Raw genomic sequence first — 20,749 nt, 5'->3', positions numbered from 1 at the left:
CAAAAGGAGATTGGATTACTATTCCCCTTTCACAAATCAGGAAGCTAAGGAAAAAGGGAAATGTATTGATCAAATTTATCTAGCAGCAGCAGGCAGAGACTCTGGGCGCTGCCCGCACACTGCACTGCCACTCCCAGCAGGGACCAGTCCCAGCCTCCTCCAGCCACACACTCCCAGGGGCTCTGCTACGCGGCAGCAAATTCCTACTTGGAAATCAGGCTGGTGACACAGTAACAACAGCCTCCAAATTGTGCAGATTTATGGCTTCAAAGCAGAAGTGCTGATCAGAAATACCATGAATTAGTCATAATCTTATCAAAAATATTTTATTTATGAAAGTAACAATTATACTATACAACCTATATTGGAAGTACATTGAATAATTGCTAGAATAAATACAGGCAATTAATTCAATCTTTTTATAGAATGAGAGGATTTATTTGACATTTGAATGTTAACCCAAGCTTTAACTTACATCATAAATAGTTAAAAAGCATAGTCAAGTTTTTTTTTTTATTATTTTTACTGTTTCTTTTGCTTTTTTTAATACTGTTCTATTTTGTAATCAACATGAATCAACTCTCCAATCATTAACATAATATTAGTATGACTTTCAAGCAATCATGTACCTCAAGATAATCAGACAAATAAGGTAGTGTGTGTGCAGTTCATTCTACAGCAGAATCTATTCATGTCTGCATAAAAAAAGAGAAGCTGAAAATGCTTCTAAATTCTTTAAGCATCATATGCTGATTTCTGCTTTACCACAGTGCTTTTAATACCAGAATCTAAAAAGGGCATGTATCTGTATGCAGCTGGCTTTCTGTTGCTCTTTATAAAGTATATTAGGGCTCAATGGCACATTCCTTTGGCTGGTGAAGGACTGCAGAATTTAGACCTGAATATTATTTCTCAAAACCACCATCCAAAATAAATGTCCAAGACTGATTATTAGGCACCAAGGAAGTGACAGATTGGCTAAGGCTTGATGTTTTCTGGTAAAAAATTGGCTTGTTTTCTTGTAGATATGCTCTAGTCAAACACAAATTATTTGGCTCAGTACTGGGGTCTGTATTAAACTGGATGTCAGAGAAGTTGATGTTTTTATTTTCAGTAAACTGTATATAAAGGGCACTGCAGAAGTTTCATAGTAAGACACCCACATTTTGAAAATATTGATGAGTTTTTCTTCCATGTATCTTTTTTTTAAACTCAAAAATCTGAACCATCTGTTTGGAACTAACAGATTATGAAAAACTATGACCATCAGTGAAGTCAGTATTAGTTTTGGGTGCCTAGATCTCTAGATCAGAAGTTTTTGACTCCTCAGGTCCCATATAAAATCAGTGGGAGCTCTCCTATAGCAATGTCTTTTCCAACAGCATGGAGGCCTGCTTTGCCTTATGGCTATTTTGCATGCCAGAGATATTATGCTCTCAGCAGAGAAGCAAATTTCCCTTTTACAATGTCATCCAAAACAAAACCCCAAATTGTACATATCTACCCCTTTGGCCTTTTTTATGCACAAATATTCTTGTATTCAAAAGCTGACAATGTTGGGCCTTTCCTAATGAGTATCTTCAAAGAGCACATTTAAATGCTTTTGCACAGAAATAACCATTCATCAGTTGCAAAAATGCAGACACTTTTTATTCTTTCTGCTGTTAACAATATCAATTCAACACAAATTTTGGGGAGAGAAAGTATGATTTTTTTTTACCTCAAATGTATTTAAAAAGGCGAAAGAACAAAATATTGGGGAGGCAGCTTTTTTGGCAGATAGTAAAATATAAAATATGTGATTTTAAAAAAAGTTGGCTTAAAAATACACACACACAAATAATACAATAATATAAAAATACAGCTCAGCCAATGGCCTCTTAAATTTTACCTTTGGCATTACATTTGGCAGCCTAACACAAAAGACCCTTCCTATAAACAGAACTATAAAAAAAGAGAAGTTCATAAATTAGGTTGCAAGGGGTTGTAAGATCCTTTTCTCCATTCTCCTTTCCTTCCTGTCCACACACATAAGCATGACCAGTGAGGTATATAGAACATAACACTGTCAAGCGTATGCACAATAAAAAAGTGCATAAACATAGAAGTTCTCCCATTTTCTTGTGAACAGGTCGAAACTGTGTGGTTTGTATCTTCCCACCCCTTGGAAAAAAAATTTTTTTTTTTTTTTTCTTACTTTGGCAGGATGAAAATGAACCCAGAGGAATATAAATGTCCTATTCCCAGCAGCAATGATCCATTTCCCTTGGCAACATTCGTCTGATGCCACAGATACTACAAGGTCGTTGGGTTGCTTTACAACTCTCTGGGTAACTTCCCACAGAAACATCATACATCTAGCACCATGTCATAGTGTGGCTCTTTCTTCCGCCTGCCACATTTGGTGATAAGAACCAAATACAAAGTCAAAAGCATAACCCAGTAACATGCATAGAGTATTGTGCCAATGATGAGAACTGTCTGTTTTGACTCAGAAAATGGCTTTTTTGATTCCTTGTAGATAGTGAAAATTACGCCGCCTAGGAGGATTGTAAACCAAATGGAGACTGGAATGAGTCCTATAAAATTAACTACAATGGTTTTTCTTCCTGACGTGCCCCACCCTGCTTTGTTTATTGTGGCAATTGCAAACATCTTTGCTGGCAGTAAACTTGACATGTACAACACTGAGTAGAGTGACATGAAAACCATGACAATGTTGCCCCTAAGAAAGCTGGCAAAGGAAGACTTTATCAGGCCTACTAACTGAACTGTCAACAAGAAAAGGAGGATGTTCCAGATTTTTCCCCTGTAGAAGAGCTGAATGACTGTGGCGATAAGGAAGAAAGGAAAGAATCCAGTGATTACAGCTTCATAGGTCATCCACAAATGGTGCTTGTGGAACCACATTGCATTATAAAGCCACTCCCTAAAGTACGATTTACTCCAGCGGGTCTGCTGATTCAGCCACCTGAGATACTCTATCGGTGTTTCAGTAAGGCACTTGGATCTAGCTGTGTATTTTGTTGCATAGCCCAGACTTAGCACTCTGTTAGTTAGATGCCTGTCATCTCCGAAGCTGCACTGGGAGCCCATAAATTCTTGATTGTACCAATCTTCCACAAATTCATGGAGCAAAGAGTTTCTGTACATTCCCAGAGGTCCGCTGATACACTGTACACAGCCAAAATAGGATTGACAGGCTCTTTCTATGTTAAATGCCATCCAGTATCTCACGCTGCTCAGAAAGGAGATCCAGGAATCGTATTTGTTCAAAATCTGCAAAATAAAAAAAGTTTTCATTTTTGACGAGCTCTTGAGACAGAAAATATACACATTGGATCAATAAGGAATTTGCAGAGACTAGAGCACCATTAGCTGAAATACAAGGGGCAACCTCACTCCTGTGTCAAACTCATGGCAAATTCAGGAGTTACCTGTACAGTCCAAGACATTGACAGGAAGGGTAAGATGAAACTTGCAAAAGGCTGTTCCACTAAAATGTTCTCTTCTTCCTTACAACCTTTCCTATCCTCCACCAAGAAACTTATTTTCTGCTAATTTTTTCTTTCCTTTCACCCCTAGTTAAGGACTTGCTGTACTCAGCCTCTCTCGACAGGGGATAGTAGAGTCCCAGACGTGGCCTCCTGCTTCTTTGCCCCCTGCACACATCTTTGGGACTCATGGGACTTTTTCCAGCCCTCCTAAAGCTATGCCAGAGCATGAGAAAGGCTGAGCACATGGCCTTTTGCCTACAGTTTTGGTGTTATAAGGCTGGCCCTAGAGGTTTGACCCTGGACTATGTCCCCATATCTGACATTAGGCCCTCTGGGGAACAAGCTGTTCTGATTTGTCTCTGCAGTACCAGCCCTGTTATGTTGCCTCAAGGCATCCTGTGACACTCAGTAGAGTCTTGCTTTGGTCCACATAAAGGTCTCAGTCTTTCTCTTCTGTATGCCCCAAAGCTCATCTGAAGCTCAGGCCTATGCTTAAAATACAACATAGACGTAGTCTAGGAGTCAGAACTCTCAGTGGAGGTATGAGTGCTTGCAGATGCCCAACTTCATGTTTTCACATCCAGGTTCTCAGCACACACCTTGTGCTGGAGAATGTGGCAAGGAAATGTGTAGAAAAGCATCTGTGCCAACGCAGCACATATTTTCTCAGTGTGGGGATTTTCAGTGGAATCTGTGGCCTTCTACAACTAGAAAGCATTTCCCTGCAACTAGAAAAAAAATATTCTTTTGCTCTGATGGCCCTAATTTCTGTCAGGTTTGAAGGCCAAGGGCCAATCTTCTCTCTGTTTCAATCTAATCCTAGAACATCTTTGAAGCAGCATGGATCAGGGGTAGGCTCAAGCTTGGATCAAATGTATTTGGTGTATGCTGGAAAGTCAATTGGGAAAAAAAAAGCCCAGAGCTTTCATTCCGCCACCTTTCCTCCCAGAGGACACATGTCCTTCCCACCTCTCTCTGCAGATGGTTGTGAACCTTCACTGTCATAGCTGAACCTGTACTGTCTCCCTCCAGTTGTACTCACATGAGCCTGACATCTCACATGTGTCAGGTGAGTGTCATGCCTGATTCGTGGCCAGTCCAGAGTTGCAAAGATATTCAAGCTTCTGTGGGAATCTTAGTTTCTAGAGTTAAGAGCCACATGCCTGAAATACCTCTGACTATTGGAGTGTTGATTAGTAACTGCTTGCCCATATAGATGGTCTTTTCTCCTCTGTCTCACATAAGAGCCCAACTGAGTATGGGGGACCAATCCTAAGGCCAACTGAAATATAAATACGCATTTTTCTTTATAAATTACAGCAGAAGAAATTGTGTCAAAAAGGAATGAACAAACTTTTTCTGTAGTTGCCAGACAAATTTGACAGTGCTGGAAATCCTAGCAGAAGTGGAGCTAGGCTGACTTGGGAAATTTCCACTGTCCCCGTCTGACAGAGATGCAGAGGAAACCCAACAACAGAGTGCATAGTGCACTGCATTTGAAAAAGACTTTTGTTCCTAACAAACTTGACGGCCAGTATTAACATAATTGAAGTGCTTGTGGTGCTGCTGGCCTTGTCTTTGAGAGACCTGTTCTCAATTCCCTACTCCCCAATAGCTTTTCTTTGGTACCCTGAGCAAGCAGTTATACCCTGAGATTCAAAGATGACGCAACAGTTGTGACAAAGCCAGTGCCCCTCTTTTTAGGTATATGGGGCAGAATAATATTTGTTTGCTTTCTATGAGTGTTAAAACCATAAAGTGGTCACATCCAAGCATAAGAGTTTCTGTTCAACAGACAGAAGGATTAAGGTATCATAGGATCCTCTATAACGGTATCACAGTATATTCAACACTATTCCAGGTGAGGAAATCTGTTGCAGTGCAAATAGTTGCTGAAACCCCTCTGTTAATCTGAAAATTGTTGTACTCACCTGCACATCACCTCCAACTCCTCCAACCATTGGATCTTCTTCTAAAACCTTTACCATCTCCACTGATGAGGCTGGATCAAGCATTGTATCTGAATCACAGACCTAGAAGTAAGACAAAACAAGAACAAAAACGGGTTAAGGATTATACTAGAGAAGAAAATAAAAATCATGCAAGTGATTGTAGTGATTCTAAATTAATATTCTCCTGAATGCAATTAAATCTCACTTTGGAGTCTGCATTGATACTTCTGTTAAAGGCCATTTTATCAGGTAGCAAGGAGTGGTGCTGAACAGAACGGAGTGTTGGTTAGGGCTATGCATGCAAACAATCCTCTCTTCTGTATCATCTCTATTTGTTTTACTGGCATACTGGGCTGGCTCCGCTCCTTTGAATAAGTTGTGCTCTCAGGGATGGGTCACTGCAGAGCAAGACAATGTTTGTGAGCGTGTGGCAGATTCCTGTTGAGCCCTGACATGGGTTTTCCCTGTGTCGGCTGCATGGTTGGAGCACTCTGGTCAAATGTTTCACTCTGCCATAAGAGGGAAGGATAGAGGAGTTAAATTCCAGACCCTTGTTATAAAAAAGAAAAAGTCAGCTAGGAGTCTGGGAAGAAACCTAATAGTTCTTGCACCCACAGAAGGCTTTAGCAATTCATGTAAGATATGTATTTTGTATTCCAGAACAAACTAATTTTTTAATTTGAGAAGCATAGTGTGCTATTAGTAATGCAGGGATTTGACATTTGATATATAGAAATTATTTGCTATTTTCCTCTGGCATCCTTATAAAAAATATGTAAGACCAGAAGGATAGAGTCCCAAAGCGCAGTACTGCATAAGACCGGGGCAGAAATAGATGACACACACAAGGCGTTTCAGCCACACAAACACTCCTAGTCAACTAAACACTGTGTACATTAGGAATTGGTTTTCCCCCAGAGAGTAGGAGGAGGGCTCAGACAGGCTGATCGGTCTGCTAAGCAGCATTGCTTTCGTTTGCTCAGAGGAGAATGACATGGGCTGCACCCTGTTTAAAACAAGCGCGTGTCTCCTTGTTGCAGCTGCTGCTGTTGAAAGCAGTGCCCCCATCATGTGTAAACTCATTTTGCAGACGCCCAGAAACTGGAGCAGAGAAGGTTGTCCCAGAAACACTCCCCTGGCCAGTTAAATCCTGCCCTACAAATTCCCCTACTGCTTCGAGTTTATCCCCACATTGCATTCCTGTGATTTCAGATGGGGACAACTGGGGCAAAAGTTGGTAGCTCTGCATGAACAACATATTAAGTCGGATTCTGGTAAGGCTTCATATCAAGTATCCTAATTTTGGTGTCCTTTCATCCAAAATTTCAATTCAGTCTAAGTGCTCTCACTCTAGGGGAGCAGAAACCTTCACATCTGACCTATGAAGGGGGAGGAGAGCATTTTGGGGGTCTGCTGCAGACCAGACAGGAGTGGGGCTGTTACTGAAATAGTTGAACTGCATAGTTTGGGATGCAGTTGAATGTCTGCCAACATGCTCCCCTCCATGCTCACTCAGAAGGGGCCAAGAGGAGAAAGATGATGAAAGCTCTCATATTTCCATCTGGAGAAAAATACATAAGCATCTCCAGCTCCTGCTAACTTGATGCATCCAGCTTCTTTCCTCAAATGACTGATCCTGAGGAGCATCTTTGTAACCTGGCCAAGGTGTGCCTCCAGCTTTGGTGGAAAGCTGTCATCAGTGATAAAAAGGAAGCAAAACAATTCTGCTGAAAAGGGGAAAGGATGTATATATTTTTTCTGGGGCTTCCTGGACAAGCCTGTTGCTGAGTGTTTTGCACATAAAATCTGTAGTTTGCTGAGTACCCAGGGCTCCAGCAGTGATATTCATCTCATTTCTTGTGACCATGAGTGTTGGGCTGGGATCAGCCTCCAGGGCCTGTCACTTGATGTGGCTAAGCAGCCCCCACCCCATCAGATGCATTTATCTATAGCAGAAAGACCTGCCCATAAGCAACATCCATAATATGTGACAAGGAAACCTGAAAACACTGGATTTATTTACAAATTACCAGCCTCTGTGCTGGGCATGCCAGCAGAGTGGACATGTCTGGGTTTCTGGGGCAAACCTGACAAACCATCATTTTCCATCTGGATAAGGTTTTTGCAGGTGAAGAGGACATGCCCAGAGAAAGACAGGCACTTTGGAGCCCAAATAAAACACACCAAGGTCCGCCCAGCCAGGGATGGCCCAGCACAGCCCAAGAAACAATTTGCCATCTTTCCATATAAGGGCTGAGTAACCTAGAAATTAGTGCACCTTGGCTGCCCTGACCAGCTCTGTACGGATGATATCTGTCAGTTTAATTCCTCCACCTGGTTGCTTGCACCCTCCTAACCTCCTCCAGGGTGGAAATAAGCCTTCACAGCAGTTTCAAGTATTTAATGAGATGCCACCAATGAGCAACAGGTCCTTATCTGCGTTGGTCTGACTGCTTATGATTGCCTGTCCATAACACAAGGTGTCTTTAAAGATCCAAAAGGCCCACAGTTTCAGGGGTGGGTAGTTGTGCTAACTGGTCCACTTTTTTAAGTGCTGGATCATCAATGCATATTGCTCAGCCCTTAAAATGTCTGGCCTATTTAAAGTAATTGACGCTGGGTACCCCTAAATAACCATTTAAAATACCTCAACATTCATGCATTCATAAAACAGAGCCACATTTTAGCTGCAGTTCATCATGACTATGTAGTAGCCAGGGCCACCAAGGTGCTATGTTTCTAATATAGATGTGACTGTAGATGTGACTGTGGCATCAGTCAGTACTGTAGCCTTTTGTGGCTGCTTACAGCAGCATTATAGTCACTGACACATTCATTAGGACTTCTAAACCAGATCAGGAATGTTAACTGACTGAAATATCTCTTCCATTTTCTCAGTTTATGCTATGACTGTTGAAATAGAAACACTTTTTCCAGGTTCACTGAACAAATGCAAGAGCTGGACTGAGGAAGGAAACTTGCAATGAATCTGTTTCCTCTCTACCTTCTCTCTCTGCAACCTGACACTTCTGTGTGAAGTAATTGTAAAACCATGCTAATAAAGAAAACCAGAGTTTTTATCTCTTCATAGTCCCTCACAGCACAGAACCAAAGTGCAGGCAATAGAGTGCTTAAACCCATTGTTTTCAGAGAAAAAATCAGTTTCAGCTTTGGAAGTGATAGGGGATGGGTTTTAAATCTTTGCCTTACTCTCCCAGCTCCAATAACAGAGCGGTTCCTGGCACTCTTCAGTTTCTACCCCTCCTGTGCATGGAAGACTCGCTGCTCTCAGCCTGGCAGCCTCTCCGCATCCCTTGGACACTGTGCCCGTGGATACACACACCCCCAGAAGGCTGGGCACGGACCCCAGAAGGTTGGGCACGGACCCCAGAAACACATGTGGCTCAGACATGCAGAAAGCAACTTGCGGGGAGCTGCTGCTTGGCCGGAGGAGACTGCTGCATGCTCTGAGGTCAGGAGAAGATAAGAAGGGCTGAGGGTGTTTAATTAGGAAGATCATCTCATATTCAGAGTAGTTAAATGAGCCTTGCTGGCCATGATCGATAAGGAAGGATCCTCAGTGTCCAGCCAGAGAACCTGATCCCACCCTCCTTCCTCCACACATGACCTCTTCCCCTTCCCACAGTCAGCAGGGCTGTTTGCAGCAGTGAGGAGTGCTTCCATGTGTAAGGCAAAAAAACAGAAAATCTTTCACAGGATCCAAGGCAGCTGGAAAGAAATGTGTCTCTGCTTCTTTGGAAACAGGCAGAGAGGACCCAGCCTAATTCATTTTTAAGTGAATAGTGTCATAAGGGCTTTAAAGGCCAAGTCGCGGTGAGTGAGGTAATGCAGCTGTAAGTGATGAAGCAAAAGCTCCTTCAGGCTTAGCTGAAGAAATCTTTCTTTCAAGGCTGCACATTGACCCTTTTATTGAATACTCCGCACGGCCTTTGAAGCCTTTAAAATATCCTCATCTTTTTTACAGACTCCACCATTGCTCCGAGATATTCTCTAGTGCCACCAAATACCTGTCTGTCTGTTTGCATATGAGGCCACTAACAACCTCACAAAATAAAACCTTACCCAAGATCTTGACCTATGGGAGTAGATATGGGGTCTTCAAGAGGCCAGTGGCTTTGAAACAAACCCATTTGGATAAGGGGTCAGTACTGAAGTCCGGGGAAGGATTTCAGATTTCTACAGTAGCTGGTGCACAGTTTTAACATATTCACAGATAGACTGACCGTTTTAAAAGGTAACAAAATACACTTTTAACGGTCAAGCTGTTTCCAAACAGACTGAAAGGAGTGCTGTGTTCATCAGGGACTAGGATGGCCTCTAACATGCTGCACAAAATATACAAAAGCTGCTTTCTTTCAAAGTGTGTTTGAATTGGCACTGACCTGGTGCTCTAATACCTACCTGTACATAATCCACGCTTCTCCCCAGTGCTTTGAATGCTGTGTACATTACTTCTCTTTTTCCACCCCATTTCTGCATGATGCAAACACTTTTGTTGGACAGGACCAGCTGAGATACATGTTGCATGCTCTCTCTGTGAGACTCCTCCGTCTCACCCGGACCTTTGTCGTGGAAGTTATTACTCCAGATATAAGTGGCAGATTTGTCCCTACCCATGATTTCAGTAAAAATGTCCATCATGTAAACGTCGTCTTCTGAGTTCCCATCAATGACCATAACAACTTTAATTCCAGGGTAGGTCAATCTTTTCACAGAAAGTAAACATTTTCTTAAGTAGTCAGGATCCTCTTGATAGGCAGCAATACAAAGGGCAACTGTTTTGTTCAGCTTGATTGGAGTCTCTAGCGACCGCTTCATTTTCCTGTGCTCTAGGAAGGCAAACAGGCTTTGGATGATGAGATGTGATGCCAGGATAGCACCATAGAGTCCAAAGGAGAAGTAGTAGTTGTCTGTTTGGATGAACTGGTAGCCCACTATGTAAGCAGCGGTGATTCCCAGCAGGAGGGACACCCCGAAGAGTGTAGTTCCAAGTATTCTCAGGATACATATAAACCTCTCACAATACATCTGCGAAGAAACATGGAAACTGTTAGCAGATCTACCACTTGTAGATATAAGACCTTGCAAGGGGCGCATGTGGCTACAACATGAAGCTCAACATCAATAGATACACCTGCTTCTGAATATGTCACGGCCTCACTGAATCACCATGCTCAACATCTCTTTGCAGTACTTTGTCTGTGTAAAATAAGATTCAAATACACTTAATGTACCAGAGATGTCTTCTATTATTTGTAATGTCCTCACAGAAGGTGCTGTCTGTGTCAGGATCTTATTTTGGCAGCCTGGGCTTGCTGAATGAGATGCTCTGTCATATTACCCTGTGGGGGTTGTAGAAGGGGCTTTTGAGCCATCACTCGCTTCATATGGTCACGAGCAAGCAGAACAGCTGAATGTCTGGGCAGACCCTCCTCATTCCCCATCCATGTCATGACTGCATCCCACCCTGAATCACTTCTGTTGCTCAGTTATGTTTGCAAAAATATTGGAAAGACATTCTTAAAACAGATGTCTGAATGTATTTATAATTTTTTAAACAGATGTCTGACTATATTTATAATTTATATTTATATAATCAGACACCTGCTTTAAAAGGTCTTCTCGATACCATTGCAAAAATATATTATTCATACATTTGTGTACACAGATATATATGCACATGTGAGCATGGGCTAAAGCTTGACTGAGATTAAGTCTGTGGCAAAAGTACACATTAATTTAACAGAGCCAAGACTCCACCCTGGACTCAGAAATTCATTAGAACATCAGTTGATTCTGACCACTTTTGCATATTTAGGTTACCTGGCTGTAAAATCTTCTAACCTAGTATCTGGGCTATGAAGGAGCTGGCTGGCATGAAGGGTGTTTTGGTATTCTTGAGACAAACTGTGTAGTCAGGCAGAGAGGCAGAATATATTGCTACCTAGCTGCTTCTTGTTGACAATCACATTAGACATTTTATGCAATAGCTTTCTTAGAATTACAAGAAAGTTAATGACAATGTTTTATGTCAATTGGTGCATTTGATGTTAATGACATAAAACAGATAATGTCTGTTTAAGGCTAACCCAGCAAGTGCATTGCAAGTCAGTGAATCCCAAACTCACATTTGAATATTTTGCTGAATTGGGGCCTCTCAAATGGACTTAATATTTGTGTTTTCTTACTATTATTCATATTTTCCTTGCTGCTATCATCTTGCTCATCTGCTAATCATGTTTCTTTCACCATCTGTTGGCCAAAGCTGAAGTTGGAACAGCACTTCCTTACATCATATATGTTTTTAACTCTTTCTTGAAAAAATACTACCAAGCTGCAACAGCATAGCTGTCATCAATTATATTTCTGTCCGAAAAGTTACAGGCTTGGAAAAAAAAGTCAACACAGAATGACTAACAAAATAAAAATAAATCTTGTGAGCATAAAGTCTGAGGTTACAAAGACTATGCTTTTTTCCACTGGCTATTTAGGGTCTTAAGTTTCAAGACAGGAAGAAGCTTCTTAAGTGTATATTTGGAGACACAAAGAAATTGGACCCTATCTCTAGGAATTCCTTGAATACTTACGACTGGGCTCCGACAGGTGCTGTAACGACCCACCAGCAAAAGGGACCATCCCTGCTCTGGCCTGCCTAAAAGTCTTTCATGACAAGGGTCATAAAGAAGCCTAATAAAAGACAGCTTATGCTTACCACCACTATAGGTGAATTAAAACTCAGTGTCCAAAATAGGCTTACTTTAGAAAACAGATTAAGTAATGGATCCCCTCTAGATTACCTTGAAGTCAAATTGCCTGTGTGTTTATTAATCCCTCAAGCACACAAAAGGTCACAAACATCAAGATAAATGTTTCATTAACGGTGCAGTTGTACTCTGCTTTCCCATTTGGGGTCCACTACTTCTCTTCCCTTGCCAGAAATAGAAAATTCCTATTAGTGAGTAGGGGCTAAAGTCTGCTTACTTTAAGAATTATGTGGCTGAAATAAATAGACCACTTGTGCAGGTAGAGCTCACAGGATTTAGATTAAGATCTGGAGCGTTTACATTTGACTGACTCTATACTGTACCAGGCTTCTTTTATATTTGCTATTTGCTATTGCTTTTCTCTTCCTATGAAGTGTTTCCGCACAAAAGGAAAAAAAAAAAAAAAAAAAAAAAAGAAATGAAATCTCTGATCTTGTCATTACAGCACAGCTCCCCCTCCTTCACAAAACCCCACTCTTTTAAGATCAAGAAATGGATTTCTGGTCTTAATAAAACAGCATTTTTTTCCTATCCTTTCACTGTCAACCTTGGGAAAATAAACTGTGTTTTGATCTAAATTCCTGGCTTTCATCAAAGAAACTTTTCCCTTTGTATGTGCAATTGAGGTTTTTATGTATAGTCTTTTAACTGACTGAATCTCAGGGAAAGTCTGGAAAAAGTTGCTCAATATTCTCAAGCTTTAGCACGTGAGCTATTGATAGCTTGCCCAGCAGAACTGATCTTTATCGACTTGAGCATGCCCAAACAATGGCAAAGAAGCCAAAAACTCTCCACCCTTCTCCAATAATTGAGCCAAGAAGTTAAAAGGAGATGACGCCTGTACAAGTCTGGGATCAAAAATGAACTGCTGAGTCAAATATTAGCACCGAGGGTAGGGAATAGCTGCATCAGAGATGCTAAGGTCAGTGTTGTTATGAGTATCTAGGCTGGCCTAATACAGTGAAATGTAAAAGGATATCCTTCATATGTCATCAGTTGAAATCCATTCCTGAAGTTTCTTGAACTTGTCACACGAAGCTAAAATCAAGTACCACCAGAGAACCAGCATACAGTACTGTGTTTTAACAGTGCAAGACTAAAATAATGCCATGCTGAGTCAAGATGTGCCAAATGCTTAGTGAAGGACAGCCATGTTAACTTTCAAAGCCACAATTATTTTTCAGTCATTTCATTGATAAGCACCCTAAGTGCTAGAAATATTCTTTCAGCAAAAAGTAATTGATTAGATGCATAATTGCCACCACCACAGCCCTATTCAACAGCTGACTAATTGGTGAATTGTACCGTATACAGCTCATATGATCAGCTCATATGATCAGCACAGCTTAGTGTTTTGTTTTTGTCTCAGCCTAGTGAATCTTCAGTTCCTTGAGGGATTTAACCCAATAAGTATGTTCTGGGACATAGACACTGTATCACTTGAAAAAAAAAAAAGAACCAAAAACCAAAAACAAAAACACCACCTAGGGTAGGGATGGGGTGTTCAACACATGGAAGACATGCAGCCAGTCCATATTCCTAGATCAACAAAGATAATTGCAGGTCATTTCTGTACATACATGGAACTGCTGCTGCATGGGAGCAGGTGTTGGAGTGAGGAGTGGGACAGAGCTCCTCACCCAGCGAGAAGGTGAGTTGGTTGGTTACCTCACTGTCTCTGGAGACAAACCTAGATCTTGCAGTTTCTGAGCAGGTTTTTAACCAGTTCTGTAAAGCAGGAAGAAGATAGTACCTGCAATGTTCCTTCTTTGTTCTTAGTTTTTTTAAGAGTGGAAGCTATTTAACACTGAAAGAAATCAGAGGGTCTATTGCTTTGCATTGGCCTTGAAGGACTCTTCCAGGGGACAGTAAGATTGCATTGGCTGTGTCAGAGTCTTTGGAGGTGCTTCTGTCTCCCATGTACTGCACAAGAAGCCTGAGACAGGACTGCTAACAATACTCTGCAATTTGGGTGCCTAAATCCTTAATAGGCACCTTCACCTAACTCTGCAGCACAAGCTTTACACAGTCTCCAGCAGACAGGCTCAAGGTTTGTATGCACAAGATGAGTGTACGTAGAGGGCTTCAAAGTCTGCTACTGAGCAATTTGTTGTCATGATCTTGTGGCTGTTTATTCTACAGATAGAGCTGATCAGTGCCAGCCAGTCCACCTAGTAGAAATTAAATATGAAAGCCATATGCTAAATCCTAACGCTATGTAGGCTGTTTCTGATTCAGTGACACATTTTGATAAACTAAGTAGTCCCAAGTATGTATGTACCTTATAGCAACTGTGCAAGAAGAGGCAATGTGTGCTTCTCCTCGGAGGTTCCTACAGAAAAGCATGGCCAAGAAATGAACCCTTGCATGTACTTGACATCAGAGTCTACCTAGTGAACTGTTTGTCATTGAGCCTTTTTTTGGCATCCTGATAAAGCCACACAAAGAGTATTTTTTTTGGTCACACCTGTGATGAAGGAGAACTTACTGTACATTACTATTAGTAACTGGCATAACTAAAAGTTACAGTCTTCTAACATTATTTTCATAAAATTTAAGATTAACAAAGAGTTGACTGATATCTACACTGTACACATAATGATTGGGGTATTAACTCTAGCACTAGAGCTCACACTCCTTTCTCACACTGAATAATGCATCAGACCTCAAATTAGAAGAACATAGCAAAATATGCCTGAGTTCTTTCCATTCTGAAAAGTATTTAGTCTAGCATTTAACTGTAGTTATGGTACATAGATCTAACTTTAATAAGATCTAGACACTTGACTGAAATTCAGCAGGTTCTCAAGTCCTACTTTGGACTGGATCTTTACTCAGCAAAGAACACTGCTGACTTCCATGGTAAAGTATCACTTTTTCCCTCCTGCAAAATCATATTGCACAGTCTATATGCTTATTAATTGGTTTTTGTGCATCCCCTAGAGTGACAGGACCTGGAGATAGTTCATCCCTCTGCAAAGTCAGGAGGCAAAGAGAAAAAAAAAAAAAGCTTAATTTGTTCCTAATACATAGGGAGAGTAATAAAGAGAATAGGGGCAAATACATATCCAGAAAACCTATGTGTATTGATGTCTGAACACATCAGTATCATCAGAAGTCTGTTCACTTATTCTGCACCAGCCATGGTGAAGCTGCTGTGAGGACTAAGGCACAATCAGGTGTTCCCCAGCATCTGCTGATAGAGGACATGGAACCAGTGACTGACTGGAAGCCAAACCGGTTAGGTTTGCTTGCAACACATGGGATGCAGCTCACTACTCCATCTGTTGCAGAAGTCAACTCTCATGTACAGCACTCAAACATATTGCCATGTAGTACTTTTGGCTAGCTTTTCACCAGAAGATCAAAAAGCAAGAGGGGGAGACACAGGAAGTTTGTACATAAAATGTAACGATTTGGAAGGTTGTTTGAAAGAATTAGTACTTACTAATTCCAAACATCTGAAGACATTTTCAAAAAACCTTGTATTGCAAAAGTCAATATTTGTCCAGGAGACAACAGTAAAGATTCAGTCACAAGTGTGTTTATTTTGTCCCCTTCACCTCTAAAGGTTGGAGAGAGCTGTGCCTCTCTCTAGCCATATGGCCACATCAGCAAATAGTCTAATACTAAAGGAACAGATCTGCAAAGAAGAACACCTGGTGCTGAGGACCTAACTCCACCTTCCATACATTTTCATATTTTACTCTGAACTAAGTTTAGTCAGACCTTATGGATTGAAAACCCATTAGGGTCTGAAAAGTGTGCTCCAGGGGTACATCTTGCAATTAGTTTCATTTAAGATGAATGTAAGTTGGAGGGGGGAAGCTCTTGTAGCATTGGCTTCAATAGAACACTCCTGATTCAACATAAATTGATAATACAAACCAACCTCACATGCGAGATCTGCACATCAGACTTGTCTGCAAATCTTTGCTGCAACCAGAAGTGCTGAGCACTGAAAACCTTTGAAAATATCTAATTTTTACATGTCTGTATAGAAGTTGAATTCTTGAATGTCTACTAGTCTTGGTTCTCTGAACCTTAGTGCTGAGGCTTTGGATTCAGCAAAGCATGTAAGTATGTCATAAAGATAAGTGTACACTTAAGTATTGTGCTGAAGAGGGAAATCAGTGTATAATTTATCTTGCAGTTCTGTAGCGCAGGCATAAAAAAAAAATATCTTTCTCTGCAAAACTGCTATTTTTGAGATACTCATGATAAAAATGTATGTATACATTTTACAAATTTATTATAGATATTAATCTCCCTTATGAAAGTTTCAGATGGGTCATTTCTAAGCCACTGCATTTCTTACATTAAGGAATTTGGATTTTGTTCCTAGTGTTGCCATTCACCTTCTGGGTAACCTTAGGTAAGTGAATTCACCTGTCTCTGTCTCAGCTTCCTCACCTGTAAAATGGGAACCTGCAAGAGGTTCTTGGAGGTCTGCAGAACCCTTCATAATGCTTAGGTTACTGATATTTGTAATCTTACTCTTTCTAGTGTGATGTGGGACCCACTGATTCTCTAGTTCCATGTAACTGTTTTTCCTTAATGAAAAAAACAAAAACAAAAAATAAAAAGCAACACACCACTTCCTATTTTCCTTGCCTGTATTCACCTGAAGGTATAGTCACTAGGGGTTTGTCTGTAATAAACATGCAGCTCCTACCCAGCAGGATGCCTGACATCAGTGAGGGTGACAACATAAAAGCTGACACACATGGGTATGTGTGCATACAGATACTGAGAGGTGTTGTGCACGCAACCAAAGAAACGGTATTATCTTTTATAAACCTTAAAATCCCCTCATCTTTTATAAACCTTAAAATCCCCTCCTCTTTAGTGAGAATAACTGCATTGGCTTCAACAGAGCAGCTGCTTCAGTGACACGAGTGTGTTTGAATGCATGTGCAAGTGTGTGTGTGTGCACGCACACAGCCTGACGCATACTGTATGTGGTCTTATACATCTATACTCTGTGTGTATACACAAACAGCATCTGAGGGATACAGTTTTTCAGCCAATATTTATACTCGTTATTAGCCTTATTTTGGTGGCAAAATAAATCTTTGAAGTACAAATGTGTTCCAGGTACACATTAATTACAAGCATAAAATAGCTGTCCAGACTCCCTCTTCTATTTTACATCTGGCAGAGAGGAAACTGAAAAGTTACGTTACATCTGTACATCTTTACTACAGCAGAGTTACCATATCTGGTGCTTTTGGTTATTTATCACTTCCAGATTTTGTCAGGCCAGTGATCTTCTGGAAAGGGCTCACATAAGACTAAAATTAACTTTAGGTTTAAAATAAAGAACAGGATTAGTACTGATGGCAAACTGTATCTGCGTGCACAGGCTTTGATCAGCAAATCAAGAATCTCCTGTCTGCTCAATGTATGTTTCCCACTAAATTGCCCAAATTTAGTCTCTTACAGGTTTGAGTAACCAATGTGGAATGAATTCTACAGCTGCTGGTTGGATTTGTCCCTAATATAGATGGTGATACACTAGTTGTTAAATTAACCAAAAGAAGGAAAAAGAAAAAACAAGTGAACAAACCAACGAACCAGACAAATGCTCTAATAAATAAATCAAGAATAAGAAGTAATCATATTTATACTCAGATATTTTAGACTGTGGTTAAACAAAAATCTAGTTTAGGAATGTTTTCTGGTTGCTGGTTATAAAGTCCATGGATGCTTTTGGCACAAAACTGACTAGTCCATGCCTTAATCCAGCAAATAAATATTTATTTGGTATTCATAACTTATTATATTGTAATTTGTTTATAAAGCACAGGTCATATCTTGTTTGACTTAGTCAAGTCCCACTACACTGGAGAAGCAATGTGCTGCTTTGCACACTAATCTTGAATATGAATGGCTGAGCTGCTAGTGAACAAGCATGGGAAATCACTGAATCCAGCAGAGCGGCTCTTCCCACGGGGAAAGCTTTTTCCCAGGTTTTTCTGCACTTACATATAAGATAAGAAAGGTTTACTAGCACGAAATAAAATCCTGGCTTTATTGACACGAGTGACAAAACTCCTCTAACCTGGGTGGGGGCTGGACTTTGAGCATTTACATTTCACTGCCGTTACCCCCAGATGAAATTCCTACCCAGTCCCTTCAAGCAGCCCCAAGCCACCCACGCCACATGCAGTGTGTGCTGGAGGAAAAGCACACGCGTGCCTATGGAAAAATAACCCCTAAGGAAGGAGACTGTGAAGCAGCGTGCTGCCGCGGAGGCAGGGAGCCTCGGGAGGTGCGGGGTCACTGCAGACCCCGAAGGAGGGCTTGGGCAGCGCCCACCGGGAGTGTTGCAGGACAGTGGGGTTTTCTCTCAGGGAGGGGAAATGGGCAAAATCCTCTCCCGAGATCCCTGTCGTCCCCCTTGCCAGCGCTGCTGTGGAGTCTGGCAAGGTGTGGTGAGGGGTGTGAAGGTTCCCGAGGGCCGCGTGACACCCGCGGGCGCCCCAAGGGGTGCGGAGAAGCGCCCCTGGGGACACGGGGGCTGCGCAAGGCCACCGGCGGGGTTTCCCCCGGGGATGAGACCCCGAGGACCCACGGCCTCCCGCGGGGTGAGGCACCGAGGGAGCGGCGCGGGCGGGGCCGCTCCTGCGGGGGAACCCCGGCCCGGCGCCGCAGCCAATGGGAGAGGGCGGCGCTGTCTGCGTCACAGCTGGTGGGCGGGGCGCCGGGGGGGATCCCCCGCGCTGCCACGTCACGGGGGCGGGGGGGGCAGACCTCGATCGCTCTCGGCGGTGGCGGGGCCCTTCCCCGAGCGACCGTAGCCGCGCGGGGGCTGCCATCGCCCCCCCTCCCGGGACCCCCCTCCCGCCCGGGTCTCGCCGACGGGCGGTCCCGCCGCTGGAAATTTCGCGGGCGGCGGCTCCCGCCCCGCCGCCCCCCTTTCCGGGGACGCGGCCCCCGCCGCCGCAGCTCGGCCGCCTGCGTTCCTGCCCGCCGAGGCGGGACCCGAGCCGTCCTCCCGCCGGCCGCCTCCTCGCCTTCCCGCCCGCGGTCTCGTCCCTCTCTCCGCCCACGTCCCGTCCCCCCGCCCGGCCCTGGGTGCAGAGGCAGGGGACGCCCGGGGACGAGCCAGCCCGGGCTGCGGCCGCTCTCGCCTCCCGCCCTGGGCTCGCCGGAGCGGCTGCCCAACCTGTTGCTCTATTTTATTTTAAATTTAGGTTTGTGTGGGATTTGGGTTTTTTGGTGCGTGGGTTTTTTTTTTTTTTTTTTTTTTTTTTTACAAATCTTAAAGCTCAGCAATATCTTAAACGGATTACACGAAGGTGGGGTTGAAGCTGAAAACCTCATTTATCCTCACCACGGTCCTATTCATTGCTGAAATAAGTATAGCGTACAGCCGGTAAGATCCTCCCCCTGCCGCACTCGTATTCTGGGGATCTGTTTCATCTTTCCTCCCGTGAACAGTGGGGATGGGAGGAGAGGGTCTTCTGCTCTTGAGATGACAGAAGAGTAATCATAAATCACCTACCTTGTTTGTCCTTCTGTCCTTTGGTCATAGAGGGGCTCCAGCCAGCTGTGTGGTCTCACGTACCGTTGCTCCCGCTGAACGGTTTCCAAGTTTGAGGTAAAAGATCAAATCGCACTTTTCAGGGACTTATTGAGACGCTCAGAAATAAAAAATAATTAACAATGAAAATAAAAAAAAATATATCGTTTAAGGCTATTCAGTCCTACTCATTTTCTCCCACGTGTGTTCACAATTACCATGTATTTGTCTTTCTCTGCTTCAGTTTCTAGCTCAAAGCTGTGGGATTTTTTTTCAAATAATAATAATAAAAAAAAGTTAGAAATAATAAATTAGGAGTTAGTTTCTCGTGGTCGAAGCCGAAGATCTTATTTCAAACCCGGCTAGCCAGGAGCCTGGAGAAGTTGCAAGGCAGCGTCTGAAAGTTTGAGAGATGTACAGCATCAGATAAAGTCTCTTTGGTGATGCCTTGCTGACCGAATAACTGTTTCAATGAGGTTTCTCAGCAGCAGCAAACGGGTAATATTTTCCAGACGTCTTTTTCTTTCCTGCTGCTGCTTTTCTGCCTCCTCCACGTTATGGGGTCTTTTAACAAGTGAGACTTGAGTTGTTTTAATAGGCGGAGGATGGGAAGAAGGAGGGGAGGGAACTCCTGTAAGGAGGAAAAAAAAAAAGAAACCAACCCTGCCCATTGAAATGATCTCAGCCAAGGACCAGTTCAGCGGCAGGAATTCAATTAGCTAAATTGCAAATTTTGCAGAGAAATGCAATACACATATGTTGCCACCACCTGATTTCCTCTTCATGCCCCGCAGTGTGGGGGAAACCCCCACTTTCCCCATTCCCTGCATCTCTCGGCTTGGGGTGTGGGACTCGTTCCTCCCACAGGCACTATTCAGCTGGGACAGTTTTTGCTGCTGCTGGTTTTTATTAATAAGGGAATTGCCTCTATGAATGGATGAACTTTGCAGTTTCCAATCCCACTTTACCCATTCACTCTCGGAAACA

The 20,749-nt window shown here is 42.6% G+C and overlaps 1 protein-coding gene across 1 annotated transcript; it reads right to left on the bottom strand.

Moving 5' to 3' along the window:
* Positions 1-316: 316 nt before the first annotated feature.
* On the bottom strand, positions 317-20,311 carry HAS2 (hyaluronan synthase 2). Its single transcript, XM_032999690.2, has 4 exons — positions 19,745-20,311; positions 9,872-10,498; positions 5,429-5,530; positions 317-3,279 (listed from the first exon to the last, which is right to left on the bottom strand). The coding sequence occupies exons 2-4, from the start codon at positions 10,496-10,498 to the stop codon at positions 2,350-2,352; spliced, it is 1,659 nt and encodes a 552-aa protein (XP_032855581.1). The 5' UTR covers positions 19,745-20,311; the 3' UTR covers positions 317-2,349.
* Positions 20,312-20,749: the final 438 nt, after the last annotated feature.

Source organism: Tyto alba, unplaced genomic scaffold (assembly GCF_018691265.1).
Source record: "Tyto alba isolate M040663 unplaced genomic scaffold, T.alba_DEE_v4.0 Super-Scaffold_9, whole genome shotgun sequence".
NCBI lineage: Eukaryota > Metazoa > Chordata > Aves > Strigiformes > Tytonidae > Tyto > Tyto alba.
Note: the sequence above shows the minus strand (reverse complement) of the source record. Positions and strands in the feature narration are given on the sequence as shown.

What these genes read in the sequence shown, in the direction of transcription:
- HAS2 (XM_032999690.2), bottom strand. Translation starts at nt 10,498, where the DNA reads ATGTATTGTGAGAGGTTTATATGTATCCTGAGAATACTTGGAACTACA. An exon ending in GAAGCGTGGATTATGTACAG is followed by an intron (nt 5,531 to 9,871) that starts GTAGGTATTAGA and finishes TCTTACTTCTAG; the next exon opens with GTCTGTGATTCAGATACAAT. An exon ending in GAGTTGGAGGTGATGTGCAG is followed by an intron (nt 3,280 to 5,428) that starts GTGAGTACAACA and finishes TTTATTTTGCAG; the next exon opens with ATTTTGAACAAATACGATTC.